This window comes from Branchiostoma lanceolatum, chromosome 3 (genome assembly GCF_035083965.1).
Source record: "Branchiostoma lanceolatum isolate klBraLanc5 chromosome 3, klBraLanc5.hap2, whole genome shotgun sequence".
In the NCBI taxonomy this organism is placed as follows: Eukaryota; Metazoa; Chordata; class Leptocardii; order Amphioxiformes; family Branchiostomatidae; genus Branchiostoma; species Branchiostoma lanceolatum.
Genome location: NC_089724.1, coordinates 1267777 through 1285887, shown reverse-complemented (window position 1 = coordinate 1285887; position 18111 = coordinate 1267777). Strand labels below are relative to the sequence as shown.

Sequence of the window (18111 nt, the reverse complement as noted above, 5' to 3'; positions counted from 1 at the left end):
CCATCACACGTATATACAAGTCCACATGAGTTGCGTATTGACATGTTTTCGGTTTAAGTTAAGTTTGCAGCCGAAGAACTAATTTCTTAGGTTCGATAACCAGACTGCACAACGGTCGGTCAAAGTAAGTAACAACCTCTTCCCCGCAAACTTTACTTAAACCCCAAAAAATGTTGATGCGCAACTCATGCGCACTCTAGTATACGCACAAGTGTGAGGGGGGGGGGGGGCTTAAGGTTGTGTAAAAAAAGACATCGAAATGTTGATTCAGCGTTGACCAAACATCCGACAAGACAACCACTCCTCGATATGCCTGATAACACGTTGCGAATGGGATACCATGCCGGTCAATGGTTAAACGGTGCGCAGTTGGCAGTTGACTTTTCCACTTATCATTGAATGATACATTTATCATACATCTGCTTGGTTTCGGGTCCCACACCTGACTTTTTCAGCCCGAGGTGCGTGAGGCGGCGGGCTGATTGCGGTCCGTGCCCGGAGGAATATTCGGACGACCCGGCAACAATTACCACGGCACGGGGCGTCACACGAGACCAAATGTCACTGCGTTCTGTGCGACACACCCGGCTGGGTAAAAGAGGCTTCTGCACACGTCAGAGAGCGAATTCAGGAGTGCCTATTTAGTAGTCGTTTTCGGAGTAGTCGTTTTCGGCAGTTTACGGAATATTCACGGATTTTACAGAATTTATACCATCCACTACCGAGAAACCTCAATAAATTTGTGTATTCTGTAAAACTCGTTTATGAAGAATTCCGAGTAGAATTCGTCTGTTTCTTCGAAGTTGGTCTGATGAAACCCGTTAAATTCGGATGTTTCTTAGCAGTGCCTCGTTCTAGTCTTCAAGCAGACCCAACGGTTGCAAAGACCGTATCCAACTGGCAGAAATATTTTTTTTTTACAATCCGGTGCCTGACAACTTCCCTGACTGACTGGAGCTTCTCTGGCTAGCTTGTACGATTCTAGCACCGTCCGTGGAGATCTGCTTGGAGATGAACTCGTACGACTCTGTAAATTTTGTTTGAATATCTGTGCAGCCCTGGAATTCTCGTCAACATCAAATTAATCGTCTGCACGCAAGAACATAAAATATTGCCTTAACTGGGTAACAGCTAGAAGCTCAAATAGCATTGTACAAATCTAATATATCTATTGTCATTGTCATTATATATATATAAAAAAATTAGTAAACCAATAACTTAATAGCCTAAGAATAAGAATGACCTCGATTTCTTAAAGACTTGTGACAGCCTGTCTTTTACCACTAAATAGGTGCCCAAGGGTTTTTGCAGACCGGCTGTACAAGTAACTATACGCTGAATCATCGTAGACTTAGAAGGACAGACAACCACAAAAGCAAATAACAATTGAGTGTTACTGTAATTTCATGTTAGCTGTACTTTAATTGTAATCCTATATCATTTATGTATTTGTAGTGTTCTCTCCTAGAAAATTAGCTATCACTTAGAGTCTTAGATAGACAGCTAAAGGAGATAGTCATACTCCTCATATAAAGGACAACAACCAGCTCGAAACGAACACAAGAAACGAAGCAGTTTCGTGCATGGATGTGGAATTGATTTAATAAAAAATTGTTTCAGAAAAAAGGTAAGTCTCTCTGGTGGTTTATTAAGTAGAAAGAAAAGTAGTAGTTGATACGAGACCACGATGCCGTAACTGCGCGTGCGCCAAAATTTCAAACCGGTTGCACCGGTATGAGTCATTAAAGCGATCATTATCTAAAAGCGGGGACCTCCCTCTCACGATGAGAAAAAAGATAAATGTTTCAATCAGTCAATTCTATAAAACTCTAAATGTCTCGGGAATATTATCTTTTATGGCCTCGTTATGCTGTTTATCCTTAAGGTAATGTAATGCGTGGATGATGTGATAATGGAGCATTGGAAAGCACACAAGTGCATTATAAACATTACTACTACTACTACTTCTTCTTAAAAAATTAGAGGGGTAATGACTTCGGAAGCTGCCTAGGCCCTTCATCCCGTTATTTGCAATGACTCCCATTTTTAGCTACATTTCTTCTGCTTTTGTCGCACGTTAACTCTTCCTCCTTCTCCTCGGCAGCCTTTTTATCGACCAAGGAGACGGAATTGTTTTTTGTGCCCAGACAAACAGTTTGTACAATGGTATTGACAAAATCGGCCCCAGTCAGGTTGATGGTACCAAAGGAAAGGTATTTCCAGTCAATTTGGCGCCACTTCAGTGTGGTAGATGCCAGCATGGCCAGGGATATGGATGACATCACAATTCCATGCAGTAACTCGTCTTCAAAGCAAATGTTTTCAAAAAATTAAATGATCACTAAGATGAAAAAGTAGATTGTCTGCTTGAAATAATCATGCCTGATGTGTCCTGGGGCTACCCCAAGCTACTAAATTGTACCCGTGCAACTGCTGACCTTTTGTCTCACAATTCAGCCATAAGGTCAATTGTTTCAAAGTTATGCTTTTTTGCCATCAAACTGTCGAGAATATTGTTGCTGGCCCTTTCATTCAATCGAAGTAAAGAAACCATTCTTTTTTTTTTTTGAAAAAAAAGAAAGAAATCAAACTGACGATATTCAGATTATGGTTGACTGATTTTGAAGCGTGTTTATTCATGCATGCCGTGCCTTCAATGACGCGCGTGGTCCGTTGGGCTATGATCATGTGGCTGCCCCGTTCTCTTCATGTGCGTATGTGGTGGGGTATGTGTGTGTGTTCTCGTGTGTTCTCGTGTGTGTGTGTGTGTGTGTGTGTGTGTGTGTGTGTGTGTGTCTCACTCTCTCTCTGTTTGTCTGTGTGTAGTCGTGTGTGTCCGTGTGTGTGTTAGTGAGTGTGTGTGTGTGTGTGTCGGTGTGTGTGTGTGTGTCGGTGTGTGTATGTCAGTGTGTGTGTGTGTCGGTGTGTGTCTCTCTCTGTGTGTGTTTGTGCTCGTATGTGTGTATGTGTGTCCGAGTGTGGGTTCGTCAGTGTGTGTGCTTGTGTTTGTGTGTGCGTTTGTGTGTGTGTGTGTGTCTGTGTGTGTGTGTGTCTGTGTGAGTGTGTGTGTGTATCGGTGTGTATGTGTTTGTGCATCAGCGTGTGTGCTTCAGTGTGTATGTATGTGTGTGCACCATTGTTTGTGTGTGTTTGTATGTTTCTGTGTGTTTGTGTGTTTGTGTGTGTGCGGGTGTGCTTGTTTGTCATTAGCTAACGAAAGGGCGCCTAGGTATTTCTAGAGGTACCTCGTCATTTATTTCTTAACCTAAGCATTTTTTTGTTTGAGCGCATGAGAAAATTCAAATGCTCCAGCGCGAATGAAAACAATGTGAACAAATGAAGACGTCAAATGTTTCCAAACAAAGACCACTGGCGTTATAATATTGACCGAAGCTGCAAGATGGACTTATCCCTGTGTTTAATACACACAGAAAGTGATGATTCTGTGCTAGCACAGTACCCCTAACAAACTACTAGATATGCTTCTACAACGAAAATCAAAGCCTGGAAACAATACCATCGGCCGCTCCCCGATATCTCTACGGCGCTGGGAGTAACCCCCGCCCGCCCAGACAGCTTAGCCCGCTCGGGGTGTTGGTTTACGGCCTTGGATTAGATTACGTCGGCGGCGAAGCTACGGTGGCTGAGAAACTCTATATGGCAGCTATGGACGATCTGACAGAAACCTGCCAATATAGCAGACTGGGCCTGGTAAGACGCACCTAAGCCAACCAGTAGAGACTGGTGACCAGGCTACGAAAGTCGATGTTCTCGTAGACGCCATTTATAGAATTTAACTGCTGTGGCCTAATTCATAATCGGAGACTTGGTGTTCTGAGAGACCGGATAATATTTCCAAACGACAGGACTCGAGGACATCAGTCTTTGACCTTTATTTTCTCAGGGGTTGTCTTAAGATGCAGATCTCATGATCACTGGACTGCGGCATGTTGGCGACCTCGCTGCGACAGATCTCACTGGACGTGCGGCACGTTGGTGACCTCGCTGCGACAGATCTCACTGGACGTGTGGCACGTTGGCGACAGCGCTCTCAACGAGTTTCGTCGATAACAAAGAAATCACGCTTTGCGTGTTTCGTTGTCTTTTCAGTCATACTTGAACGTTTTGCATGATATCCCGATGATATAGTAACACAAATCCAGTTTAGGACGCAGTGACGCCGCCAATGTGCCGCGGGTCCAGTGAGAGAGAGGCTTTACGTTCCATCTTTTGTCAGAGAAGTTGCGTAGTGAAGAAAAGTATTTACTGGAAATGATTTTCCGTGAGTGACACCGATTAATGGCTGCACTCAAAGGTTGACCTTTTGGTTGACCTTTCGCTTCCAATTTGCCGAGACGCACGCTGAAATGTGATTCGCGCTGCGGCGGATGCGTCATGATGACGTGCGGTGTTTTCAGGCCGATGTCAGTCCATCGTTTTTTGCACTTAGGCCATGTTGATTTGAGCATAAAAACTGATGCGAGTGTGTGAATAAGAAGACCTCCAGCTGGGGTAAAGACTTGCATTCATTATGAAATTTACGTGGTCAGGGAGGATGAGCAAAACTGAAGGGCTCTGTCACACTTGTGCGTATACTCAAGTGCGCATGAGTTGCGCTTTAACATTTCTTAGGCTTAAGGAAAGTTTGCGGGGAAGAAGTTGTTTTCGGCGTTGACCCACTGTTGTGCAGCCTAGTTATCGAACCAAGGAAATGACTTCTTGGGCTGAAAACTCAATCTTGACCAAAAACATGTTAATACGCAACTCATGCGGGCTTGTATATACGCACAAGTGTGACAGGGGCTTAACACACAGAGTACAGTATACCGAATAATAGAATTTTTCATTGTTGTTCTTTCACATCTTCTTCTTTGAATTTTTGAAGTGACTTTGGCGTTCCACGATATTGATAGTTGTCGTTTTTAGAAATATTTTGTTTGTTGTTTACAGCAAATATTTTCTCATTTACAGCTGCTTCGAATGATTTACAGTATGGCCAAAATTTTTGTTGGGGGGGAGGGGTCACGGACGAGAGCATGCATGTAATCAAATGAACATGTAATCAAATGAACATGGCCTTATTGATAAGAAGATGATAACATGTTTGAAACTAAACAGCTCTACAGTATGCAATTGATTGTCTAGTTTTATAGTAAATCAGAAAAAAAGTGATTGGTTTCTTAACCAAGAAAACGACTTGTCATTCACATAGTATTTATAAAGCACTCTCTAATCACTTCTGAAATATCAACAGGTCGTTTTCTTCGCCCATTTTAACCCTAGGTCACTTCCAAATTGAAATGATGCCCCCTGTTGCTCAGAAGCGTCATTGAGTAATTTAGCCGTCATATAAATCTCCTACATGGGCTTTGATCCTGGCGTTTCTTTGATAAAAAAGAGATTTGATCCGATGGTTACACGCAAGGCCACCACATCATTAATTCTTTTGTCATGTTAGGGCCCTGTCACACTTGTGCGTATGTGCGCGTGAGTTGCGCATTAACATTTTTTTTGTTTAAGTAAGGGGAAAAAGTTTTCTACTTTGACCCACCGTTGTGCAGCCTAGTGATCGAACCTAAGAAATCACTTCTTCGGCTGCAAACTTAACCTAAACCAAAAACATGTTAATACGCAATTCATGCGGGCTTGTATATACGCACAGGTGTGACAGGGGCTTTAGTAACTTAATTAAAGGTGACGTCCACTAAGAGGATGATTCTTGTTCTTGAGAGGAAAACCAACTTTTTCAATTAAAAATTTTTGGAGGAGTTTTGTTCTCAGAGCGCTGTTCTGTGTTTCATGACACTCCAAGACACTATAAGGTGTCAAGTCTTGTGGTCACGGTCGTTGACTTAGAATCCGGAGGCTCTGGGTTCAAATCCCAGAAAAGTACGTTTAACTCATGTGTAAATGAGTAACTACCTTCGGTTAGTGACGTCCCTCGGGCAGGACGTTAAATGGAGGTCCCGTGTTTGAGAGCACGTTACATAGCCCACCACACTTATTGAAAAGAGTAGAGGTCCTTCCCGGTGTAAGTGGATTAAACCTTAAAGTCTGAGCCGGGTTGACATCTTGAAAAGATGATAGTCACCTGTTATGTCAATCCTAAATCTCAATATGTACAACTTGGTTCTAAAGAGCAAAGATCGGCGACTTTGACCACAGCAATATAAGTCACGCTGATGTAGTAGTGAAATGCGGAGTTTAGATAATCCAGGGTATTCTACAAAAAAGCCTCTAGAATGTAATGGATACGACCTGATCCTCTGTTTTATAGCATTCTTTTAGAAGAGCGTGCGAAGGTATTAAATCCCCGAAGTTTATCCAGTTGTAGAATTTGAATTGTCTTCATGTATTCTCTGAGTAAGGTATGGGTGTCACCGGTTAATGCAAAAATATCATTGTTATTCAATTCAAGTTAAGTCAAGTCGTGTTAATCACAATCTCATTATTTCCGAAAGATCAACAGTTCGCTTAATTCGACCATTTTAACCCCTGGTCACTTGCACGGATGTTTCTACCCTCCATCGCTTAAAGAATCAGCGGCAGACCTCCCCTCACAATAGATCAGCGGCACGGCATTGATCTCTGACACTGCAACCATGGCAACCACGCTGAGTGACAGGTGGCAGGTCAGAGGTTACACGCGAAGCGATCCCTTAATGAATTGTGGTGTAAACTTGCTCATTTTCTTGTCGAGTAAGTTGTTTAGAAAAACAAAACAAGAAAAACTGCCAAATCACAATTCTAACTAACCTAAAACGTTAGCAAAATTCCGGATATGACAAGATCTAAGAACATGTTTCTGGCAATGACCACGGAAAAGTACCACAAACAGCTGATCGAAGGCCGACAAATAAAAGTCCCAAACAGCACAATGTTAGTCATAACTCATTACATTGATGATTTTGCATTTGCATGTTAGTCATAATTCATTACATTTGTGATTTTGCATTTTCCTGACAATTTTCCTATTGAGAAAGCCCATCTTTTTACTCGTTAACATCAGTGGATCATACAATCCCGATAATTTCATTTTGTTAAAGAGTGATCATGCCTCTTTGTTACGCTGACAAGTGTTGCGGGCCTGTGCGATGGACTTCAAGCTAACTCCGAACTCCTCAACCAAACGCTTTAAGCAATCCGTTTCAGAACATCACACATCTCTTCTGACAACACACTTTGACATCAGCAACATATGTACATGCATATGGGCTAACTCCTGTTAATGCTGTTTAAGATAGTCAAACCGTCCTTTTTTCAATATCTTTGTTATTTATTACCACCGTTATTGTCATTTTTTGTTGCTATTGTTATCATTTTCATTCCTTGTTTGTATTGTGATATTATATTAGTGATGATTCTTTACTCGTTTTTAAATGTACTCTGGAGGTGTTGGCCTTGTAAAGGATGCATTGATCCTGTTGCCAACACCTCTCAGATTTCATTCTGTGAAGTTTAATAAATAAATGTTTAGAGCGAATTGGTGTTGAGCGAAAGTTTAAACCTTTGTTTATTCACAAGAAGCTCAATCGCTTTTCACTGAGTCATGATGGCAGAGGTAAGGGTCAGACAGAATATAACAGCTATACGGACTACACAGTCCTAATAGATCTGCAAACGATGTGTTGCCATCTTTTCACATAACGGGGGGTGCCCTAAGATGTCACGCGCCCTAACATGGCACGGATTATTGAGAACAGTCCCTTTACATATGATACATATCTTTAAAGCACCGTGGTAACACGAAACACCGAAAACAGTCAATCCCGACAAATAGTATTTTAGTTTAGGCTATAGCAAGTAAATCTTATTGATGACATCCTCTGCAGACTCTAAATTTAGTGCGCGCGGGCGAAAAAAATCAAGGCGGGCAAAAAAGCCCCACAAGATTTCCGCATTTTCAAACTTCAATACCATAAAGCATGTAAAAAGAATTGAAACGATAAAACCTGGCATTACAACCAACAAGACTCTTATCCCTGTTTTAAATAAAACAGCAACTAACATTAAAATCATCATGACTTTAGATCCGGGTTTGTATAGCACATCAAGAACGCAGAAATAATAACAAAAACATAGAATTTACATGCTGTAGCCTTGTACCGTGAACTCAATGTCTGGAACAGTCTACCACGTGACACGCGCGGCTCCAACTATGACTTCCTTTAAAATGAAATAAAGACGCTTACAGTAACAGAAATGACAAAAAAGAACGAACACTAGCCATACGGTATAGCCCAATTTCCATCGGCCTGTTATGTGTTTTTATAACACCATGTATGTTTAAATACATATTTGTGTAGATTCAAGGGGACTTTAGTCATGTGATTTGTATCCTTCTTATATGTTGTACGACCCTTACCTCTTTCCTCATGACCTCAATGAAAAGCGACCTGCCGGCCGATGTGAATAAACGGAGGAATATACAAACTTGCACCCAACACAAGCTTGAGCTCAACGTTTCCATAAAACCGCCTTGCAATACTTGCCTTCAACGCATCAATTAAAGAGACTCTTCATCAAAATAGAATAATCATGAATTAAGAGTTAAGAGCGGGCTGTGTCGTCAAAATCATCACCGTGAAGTGAAGAGTTATAGGCATTTAGACTAACGTTGGGTTGGTCAAAACTGCGTTTTTTCTTATCCCCTTTCCTACAAATGTTTATTCGATCAGCTCACTGCTTATGACATATTTCCATGGTCTTTGGGACAATCCTTTCCTAAAATGTTGTGACATGAGAAAACGATTATCGTGAGTAAACAAAAATTCAAAGCAACATTCCATCCGTCCACTTTATCTAAATTTGGAGTGGTCAAGTTAGTGTGGTGGTTGGTAGGTTGGTGGGAATGATGTCATGTTATTATCACAGCTGGGGACCTCCACACCACAGCCGCCCTGTCTGCACTAGGGCCTGACGTCGGTTAAAATCAATCAAAGGCGGTACGGGACAATCTGGCTTCTCTGCTTTGCTGCGTAACGTATGTGGGTATATTGCACAAAGGAAGTTTGTTTGCTAGCATGCTGTGTAATGTATGTCTGAAATGCCATAAAATAGTTTTCGTTTTTTAGTAGGGGTCCTTTCCGGTGAGAGTGGATCAAATAAATCTGCCCTGAAATGCAGCCTGTATTCTTCAGTACAAACCTGCCGTGTTGGTGTTGCTTGCTAGCCTCCATAGCAGGCTCTGGACCTTTTTTTTAGGTCAGACTGGCTGCGCATACGAACCAGTACGAAAAGAAGTCATCAGAAAAACAAAACCAAAGGCCCAGGGGGACTGATATGGAGGCTAGTGGTTTGCCGGGTATGTAACAATAACAGGCAAAAGGACAACAACAACAACAAAATCAATGTAGGTTGGTGGAAGTAATGCGGCGTCATTATTGCAGTTGGCCCCCCTTACGCCACAGTCGACCTTTCTGTGCGCGTCTGACGTAGGTTTGCATCAGTCACAGCAGACAGGGCCGTGTGATTGCTGTAATCTGTGTAATTTGGCTGGGTATTGTTTGAACTTCAATGTCGAAAAGTCGAAAACACCTAAAGATGATACTTTCTGCTCCTTCCGCTCACTCCCTCATTTCATCGTATCCCTCATTCCCCCATTCATTCTGGCGTCGCGGTGGCGTATTGGCAGGGTGTTTGGCCCCAGAACCCAGAGATACCGGGTTAGAATCCGGGGTTCCCTGATTTGTCCCGTTGGCGTTGTGCCCTTGGGAATGGCACTTTACACAACTTTCCCCGCTTTACTTAGGTGTAAATGAGTACCTAGCTTCGGTTAGGGACGTCCCTCGGATAGGACGTGAAATGGAGGTCCCGTGTTTGAGGAGAGCAACACCTCAAGCACGTTAAAGAACCCAACACACTTATCGAAAAGAGTAGGGGTCCTTCCCCGTGTGTGTGGATCATATTGCACTTGGACGGCGCTCGCTCCGCGCTCTGGCCAAATTGAGGTCGCAGCGAGAGCGCGGCGAGGGCGCCGTCCAAGTGGAATGGGGGCCTTAGTCATACCATTTGACCGTTGGGGCGCCGAAAAGATCTGGCAACCATTTTTCTCCACCCTTTTTTTGGTCTTTTGTTCTGAATTTTTCACTTAGTGTCATGCCTGCCCATTCTCTGAAAACATCCCCTCATCTTCTCCGTTGCCTGCCCCTCTTTGTCCCTCTCCGTTGCCTGCCCCTCTTTGTCTTTGTCTGTCCTCCCTGGACGGTTCCTCGCATGATAGCTTTGGCTTGTCCCGATGACCGTGACACATGGCCGCACCACTTCAGTTTTCTGTTCTTTACTGAGATTAGGAGGTCTCCGTGCAGACCAATGTTTTGCCTACCTCGTGTACTTCAGTGTTTATGATGCGATCTTTGTAGAAGATTTCATTGCACAACAATTGTACATGGTACAAAGTATGGCAAGATTTCGTAAACATAATACAGAGTAGAATAAAACTTAACATCCTTATTGCTAACACAATACAATAAGGGCTAGCATACGTTTGTGATAAGTTAGTATAAGTTAGTATAAGTTAGTATAAGTTAGTATAAGTTAGTATGAGTTAGTATAAATTAGTATAAGTTAGTATAAGTTAGTATAAGTTAGCATAAGTTTTGTAGATGCTCCCTTGAATCACCCAGTTCACGCTTCATTCATATCTGACGTATGCACGAATCGGTCGAAGCAGGTACCGGGTAATTTGGCTAGTTAGGTTTGCTACATGTATGTAATTATTGTACTCTGAATGTCTAAAACACCTCGTAAATGATAGTTTTTAATCCTCGTTCACCCGATCATGTCAATGCAACGCGTAAATGACGTGGGCTTTTTCTTCCGTTGATTTGGGTCTCATTTAGGAATTAGTCCTCGATTTGATGGTGAAATACGCACCTTTTACGATCACATATCCAATAGGTGAACAGCATTTCTGGATTTTTTTCTGCTTTCAATTTCAAGTTCATATACATATAATATAATGTTCCATTAGAAATATGTCTTCCAAAAATATCATTCTAAAATCTATGATAGTCATAACTGAAGTTAGCCACGAACGGTAGTAATCTCTGACGCCGCCAGCGCCTGGCCGCAGTATAAGGAGAAGAAAGCGTGCACGTAGGATCTATCGCTCGGACACCGACGCTTTTCCGACTTATTCTGACAGTAACAAACAGGATTCCTAAATACTTTTTCATATCAGTTAGGGTCGGATGATAGGGAATTTATTATCGACCTGAAGACATGATTGTTTGGTGGTTGCCTTCCCACTAAGAAATTGTTTTTTGTTCTTAGGTTTTTGTTCAATTATATTTTGAAACATACGCTTTTGTCGTCACACTTGTGCGTTTACACAAGTGCGCATGAGTTCCGCAGTAACTTTTCTTTTGGTTTAAGTAAATTTTGAGGGGAGGAAGTTGTTTTCTACTTTGACCCACCGTTGAGTAGTCTAGTTATCAAACCAAAGAAATTACTTCTTCGGCTGCAAACTTAACCTAAACCAAAAACATGTGAATACGCAACTCATGCGGGCTTGTATATACGCACAAGTGGACCAAACTGACCTCCCCCATAGCTATAAAAGAATTCACCATCCCCAAAAAATCATATCAGCAGCTATTCGCCCCCCTAAAAAGACGTACCAAAGTTTTTCTGAACGTCGTATCGTTATATATTTGCATGATACATAGTTTTATTCGACCACGTTAACCCAGCCGCTCCCGCGGACACGGTTCTACCCCCTAGGGTGTCGGAATCGTCAGCAGACAATTTCGGCCGCCATAAATCTGCCGTCGGTTCTTTGTTCGCAGGGACCTTGTCATTTGGACTGGCGGGGCTTCGGGCGAGCGGGGAACCCGAAAGAATCTTTTAATGACCTGCTTCGTCTTTGTTAAGATGTGTACAGAGATTTGGAGCTTTGGAATGACCTGTCGACTGATTTAAAGAGTGACCGAGATTGGGAAAGCCGAATGGTTTGAAATTTTCTTCATGCTGTAATTTGTTTGTACGTATCACAGACCTTTGTATTGTGTATATTAGACTGAAGTAAAGTAAACCAAACTAAAGTAAAGTAAAGTAAACTAACAGACTAAACTAAGCTTAGCTAAGCTAAGCTAAGCTAAGCTAAGCTAAGCTAAGCTAAGCTAAGCTAAGCTAAGCTAAGCTAAGCTAAGCTAAGCTAAGCTAAGCTAAGCTAAGCTAAGCTAAGCTAAACTAAACTAAACTAAACTAAACTAAGCTAAAACAAACATGAAGAAATAAAACATGAACTCTTTTTTTGTTATAGAACATGGAAATGTAACTGTTTGTTTCTGTAACAACTAGCAAAATTAAAGAACAACAATTATTATTTCAGACACAAACGTTTAGGCCCCCATTCTTTCTGGACGGCTATCGCAATGCGACATCGCTATGCCCTTAATTAAATATGTTACAATGTGACTTCATAAAACATCAAGCAAAATGTAAAAATAGGACTGAAGAGACTGATATTGTCAACAGTTGTTTATTCCATATTTTCAGTTTGAACTGAATTTTAATCTCCCCCTATATATGTCAATTTTTACGATTTTAACAAGTATGAATATAAATGTTTTACAAACCACTGTAAAAAGGCAACACAATTCAGACACAGTGTTTGCGATGTTGCACTAGAAGAATAAAGTTTCAAAGTTTCAAAGTTTGAAGAGACAATAAAAAAGCTGAAGCATGTAATATGTTTTCCTCAATGAAATTCTTAAAACACTCTGTCGAATTGTAGGTAGCGACGAGGTGTCCACCCTAGTGGAATTGTGGTGTGAATGAACACATCTCTCCCGTGTGCTGAGATCATCGTACTTCTACTTTATTTGTAGGGAACAGTTCCTGCTTCCTTCCGGTTCCCTAGAAATGAAACAGCGAAGATACTGGACCAACAACAGAAGACCTAATAGTGATTTGCCATGTGATGTATCCGTAACATTTATTGTACAATAAAGTTGTGAGAAAAGAGTTCATTATTTTGGGGTGGGGGTACATACATGAAGCCCCCTCTCACTGGACCAGCGGCACAGTGGCGAACTCACTGCGACTGGGTGATTTGAGAGAGCACTAAACGAATTTCATCGATAAAAAACGAAACTTTTACGCTTTGTGTGTTTTGTTGGTCTGAAGTAATTTTTTTCCACAATTTGTGTCTTGTTGTCTTGTATTTAATTTTTTTCGTTCCGACCAGCTGCCCGGCCGGGCCCCGAATGGAAAATTTCGGCATTAAGCGGGATGTTTACATGTTTAACAGTAGGCACGGTTAACTACATGGCCTTTACAGTAGGTAGACTGTGTCGCCATTTTATCTTCTAGAAAAGATACAAATCTTACAAGAAAGATAAGGAGTATGCCGCAGGACAAGGTGGTAGATGGTAGATCGCATATCGTGACGTTTTCAGACTGACCTGTTTTTTTTTTTTTTAATAGTCTCTACCAGACTAACCGCGCCGGCTATAGGGAGAACATTTGCCGGGGGACTTTGGCCATGGAGGGTAACATTCGCAGCCGCGGTTGCAATATTGGACCCTATCTCCGTAGCCGACTACCTTCATACAATTGACTCTATTTTGGCCGATTTCTACTATTTTCCGAGCGACCCACGGAGGCTGGTAGAGCCTAGGTTTTTTGTGGTCGTTGTAACAAACCCGTTTTAGACAGTAAGCGCAGGCTGCGTAAGATTGGACTCAAAGGTTTGATCCACTTACACAGGGAAGGACCCCTACTCTTAAATTAAGTTAAGCCTCCACCAGGTTTTACTAACAATTACAACGTAACATATAACTCATGTTAACAGCAACTAACAAGACAAGAGTTTCAAGAGTTTCCCGTGGGACAAAGAAAGAAATTCGTTTCAGTAGGTTTCCACGTTTCATTGCTTTCGTCACCAGGGTTGACAAATGAAGTGACCATGATAGGTCTCGAGTGAGATGCAGGCCAAGGTGGGAGACAACTTCAGTCAGCTGAACACCTTTAAAGTATAATGGAGGGAGTAGAACTTTGTTGGCCAGGACAGTCAGTGTGCGGATGGTTAACATTTCCCCCTCCAAAAACTTGTAGAAAGTCAACTAATCGCTTTCTGATATGTGCCAAGTAGATGGATGACTATTGTATTGCTTTGCGAGCAGACCGTGACAGAATAGACGAGCTCGGGACATGCAACAGGGAGTTTCTGGTCCGATGTTTCTACTATAAACTATAAAGGTTTTTAGAAGTTTCTTAGCGAGTTTTTAAGGACCAGGTAAATCGTTTAAAATAGTTGGACAAGCCAGGGTAATCTAAAAAGCCACCAGTTTGCCGGTCGCGTTAATTGATTTATGGCTTAAATGGTCTCAACTCGATCCAAAGCTACTGCCTTCGTTCAGAAAATGAGCGGATTACTTTTACCGCCATTCATCGTAACTGCGCCTGGCCATAGGAATCCTTTATATGCACGTTATTCAGGAAGCTTGATAAGTGTAGCTGGTTTGTTACATCGAATATACGGAAATGTGAAATGTGTAACGTCAAACATCAAAACTGTGGGCAGGCTAGTCTTATGGTTAACTCTATACCGTATTCGAGTATATATTTTTTGTGTCATTTAATTTTAGCCGAGTACAAAAACGTTTAACGAAGGAATGAGGCGGTTTTCCCCTTCGTGTAGTACAGCCCGCTGCGGGCATCAACTAGTTACATTTCTTCACAGTTGCTACGTTGAACTCTTCTAGTTTTCAACAAGCATGAGGAGTGAATCTGATTTTGACCTGCATTTTGTTTAAGTTCAATCAGAGAAAGCTACATGTTCTCAAACCAGTTGTAATCAAGGCAAAAGAACGAAAATATGAGACCGCTCCAAGGATTCAACCACTTGCTGTAACCAAAAGAATTCTTTACTGTTCGGGTTCCATGTACAAATGAAAGCCCGGGTTCTTGAGCGTCCATAGCAGGTTATCTTGGCTTTTTTGGGCTTATAATACACTTTTTGCTGATGACTTATTTTTGAACTGGGTCGTTTGTGCAACCAGCCCATAACCATGAATGCTACGGTCACATTTCCAAGCCGGGCCCGGCCGGGCAGTTTGTAAGAAGGAAAATTATGATATAAAAGACAACAAAACCCACAAAACATGAAAAGACTATCCATGGGCATAATCTTAATATGTCTGTTGATGTACACTTTTTTCGTTCCTGCAAGCATCCCGGCTGGGTCCTGATATGGAAATGTGACTGTAGAATAAGCCGGGCCAGTGCAAAAAGAAGTCGTCAGCAAAAAGTGTATTATAAGCCCTCAAAAAGGCTCAGATTTCTTTCTATTCCTATTGATTACAATGAACCCAAAACTGCAGCTTACACTGCCATTTCCTAAGAACTTCAACATGTATTCATCTATTTATCCGCCTGGATTCGCTACGTTTGTGGTAGGATTCACATATAAGGTGACTATCACCTTTTCTATCGTTACGTTTGTTTAGTTTTCAGTTATGTACAATTTATGATATGATTCCTATTGTTAAGTTTCAAGGGGAGGCCCACGAAAAGCCAACTAGGCTTCTGCCCCCCCTGCATATTTTTTTGCCTGTATTTCTTTGATTTAAAATACTTGCACATATATGCGAAAAAATAAACAATAAACAAGCAAACAAAGATGTCAACCCCGAGATCGGACTAAGTTTTGATCGATGGATGGACCCCTACGTATACACTTTTCGAAAAGTGTGGTGGGTTCTCAAACATGAGACCTCGAGGTGTCGCTCTCCTTGAACACGGGACGCCAGCTTCATGTGACATCCGAGAAGACGTCCCCGGCCGAAGCTAGGTACTCATTTTCATCTGAGTCAAGTATGTAAATAGGGGAAAGGTGCCTTTCTCAAGGGCACAACTCTGGGGCACGCCAGGGATTCGAACCCCAAAACCTTTAGATTTAAAAAGCCCTGACCACAGAACCTCATTGCCACATTGTGAAAGTTCGGTAAGCCACAACACGTCGGGATGTGCACTCTCGATCCTCCAGTTCTAATGAAACATTACTGCGGATTTTAGACGAAGTGATGACTGACCCAAGTTGACAAACTTATAACGAAACATGATGCAACTTCAAGCGAAATATGATGATCTAATACATATGCTATAAACACGATATATATATGGTATGACGACAAAAATTCTAAAAGGCGCATGTCCGGTCCCTTTACAACAGTAGACCTAGAACTTAGGGAAAAAATCAGGAATCAAAGCGTTTTTAAGCAATGATAAAATGCTGAGTAGTTGGTCAGGTAAACTGCTGTAGCGATCGGAGAGCCTCTCGCCATATCTATCGCTCACGTCTGGACAACAGTGCGCCGGGCGCGCATGTAACTCGTACACGTGTTTCTGGAGGGGACTGTGTGACTCGCAAACCGAGCTTGGCGACAGGGTACACTGTCGTAAATTAACGACACGGCAAGCCCTTGTAAACTTGTAAGCCGAGGACGTGACAAACGCTTGCGAACAAAGCACGATTTGAATGCTTGTAAATTAGGCTAGAGTAGACGAGGCATTTGGTGGTAAGCAAAGTACAAGACTAACGTTTGTAAGTCTAGCTTGTAAACTAAAGATAAGTCCAATGTTTTTAGAGTAAACTAAAGACAAAACAATGGCCGGGTAACTGAGAACAATACAGAAGGTTGTTAACTAGCTAAGGACAAGGTAAGTGTCTGCTAACTAAGGACAAGGCTATTACTTGGAAACAAAATAAAGAGAAGGCTGGCTGGCACGAATTATAGAAAACGCGTCAGAAGGTATCTAATACTGCCCAACGACCTGTTGGGAAACTATACTGGAAGCTTGATTTAGCTAGTATGAATAATCTTCCCAAAGACTAGACGTTCTACATGTCAAATGTTGCCTACGAGTTTTACGTGTAGAACATAAGCCCGTGCACCTACCCGCGGCAGAATAGGAGAAGATCAGCGCCAGTCCCGTCCAGCGAAGCCACCAGGCAGCCTGCGCCGTCATGTCTGCGGATATCCCTGCTGTTCACGTGGCCAGACCAGCCCACGACGCCAACTGTAGTATCTTAGAGTCCTTGGTGTTTGTTGGGGTGTCCTCAACAAAACTGCACCGAAAATGTTCCAGATACGCTGTCGTGTGTGTCCCCTGATTTCGGTCGATCGCAAGTTCGTCCAAGACCGTCCTCTGTTCACAAGGCCAAATCTACCCACAGCGCCAACTGAAGTATCTACAAGTTGGAGACCTTAGTTGTATGAATTTCGGGTGTCTCCTACAAAATTGTGCCGCAAAAGCTACACACACGCTGTCCTATGTGTCCCCAGATTTCGGTCGGTCTCAAGTGCCGGCCCAAGATCGCCCCTTCCCCGCTCGACTTGAAAGGTGGGTTCGGTTACGTGCCGAGGTGACGCGGGGGGCCTAATAGGCGTAATAATCACCCCTAAAGGCATGGCTTGTTACAAAATTATGATTCAACGGAATGTTCACTCATTATCGAATTTAAACCTACGCTCGTTTTTTTACGAGTTCTGTTGCCTTTTTTCTATTAACAAAGAGGACTGCTGTGACTAGTTTTGAAAGCAACGTATGGGAGAAATAGCCCTCTGTTTGATAGATAGAAATGCCCATTTTATCCCCTGAAGCAATCAGTGCATACCGCGTAATTCTAATGAGTCGTTCACGCGAAGGTCCGCGGCATTCTTGACTGTCAAAGTGGACGTGCTTAACTTTCATTCTATACGATATTCGGTACTTATAGTCAACTATGATGGTTACGATGGTCTAGGCTGTTTTGTGATAATGTATAGAGTGCGAAGACTTCATTTCTGGTTGTGACAATGTGTCTATCGCCTCCAGCAATGAGGGCAGGCCACTTATATCCCAATTTCACCAGGGCGACGACCTCGCGGTGACAGAGCGATTTGACGGGGCACTCAACGAATTTCATTCATGATAAAGAAATCATTTTTACGCTTAGTGAGTTTTGTTGTCCTTTAAGTCATACTTTTACGTTGAGGTCGCGGCTAAATTACCGTTTAATGGACGGGGTGTTAGCAAGGTCGTGTGGAGAGGGCGGGTCATTTTTTTCAATTAAAGTACTTGAAACGCAGGCGCAAACGAGACTTTTAGACACTTAGCAGA

The 18111-nt window shown here is 42.3% G+C and overlaps 1 protein-coding gene across 1 annotated transcript in view; it reads right to left on the bottom strand.

The window, feature by feature from the left end:
* LOC136429144 (fibropellin-1-like) overlaps positions 1 to 17344 on the bottom strand; it is an 89447-nt gene extending 72103 nt beyond the window's left edge. The window contains exon 1 of the mRNA XM_066419022.1: positions 16908 to 17344. Within this exon, the coding sequence (XP_066275119.1) occupies positions 16908 to 16977 (70 nt within the window). The 5' untranslated portion in view covers positions 16978 to 17344. The remainder of the gene's footprint in view (positions 1 to 16907) is intronic.
* Positions 17345 to 18111: the final 767 nt, after the last annotated feature.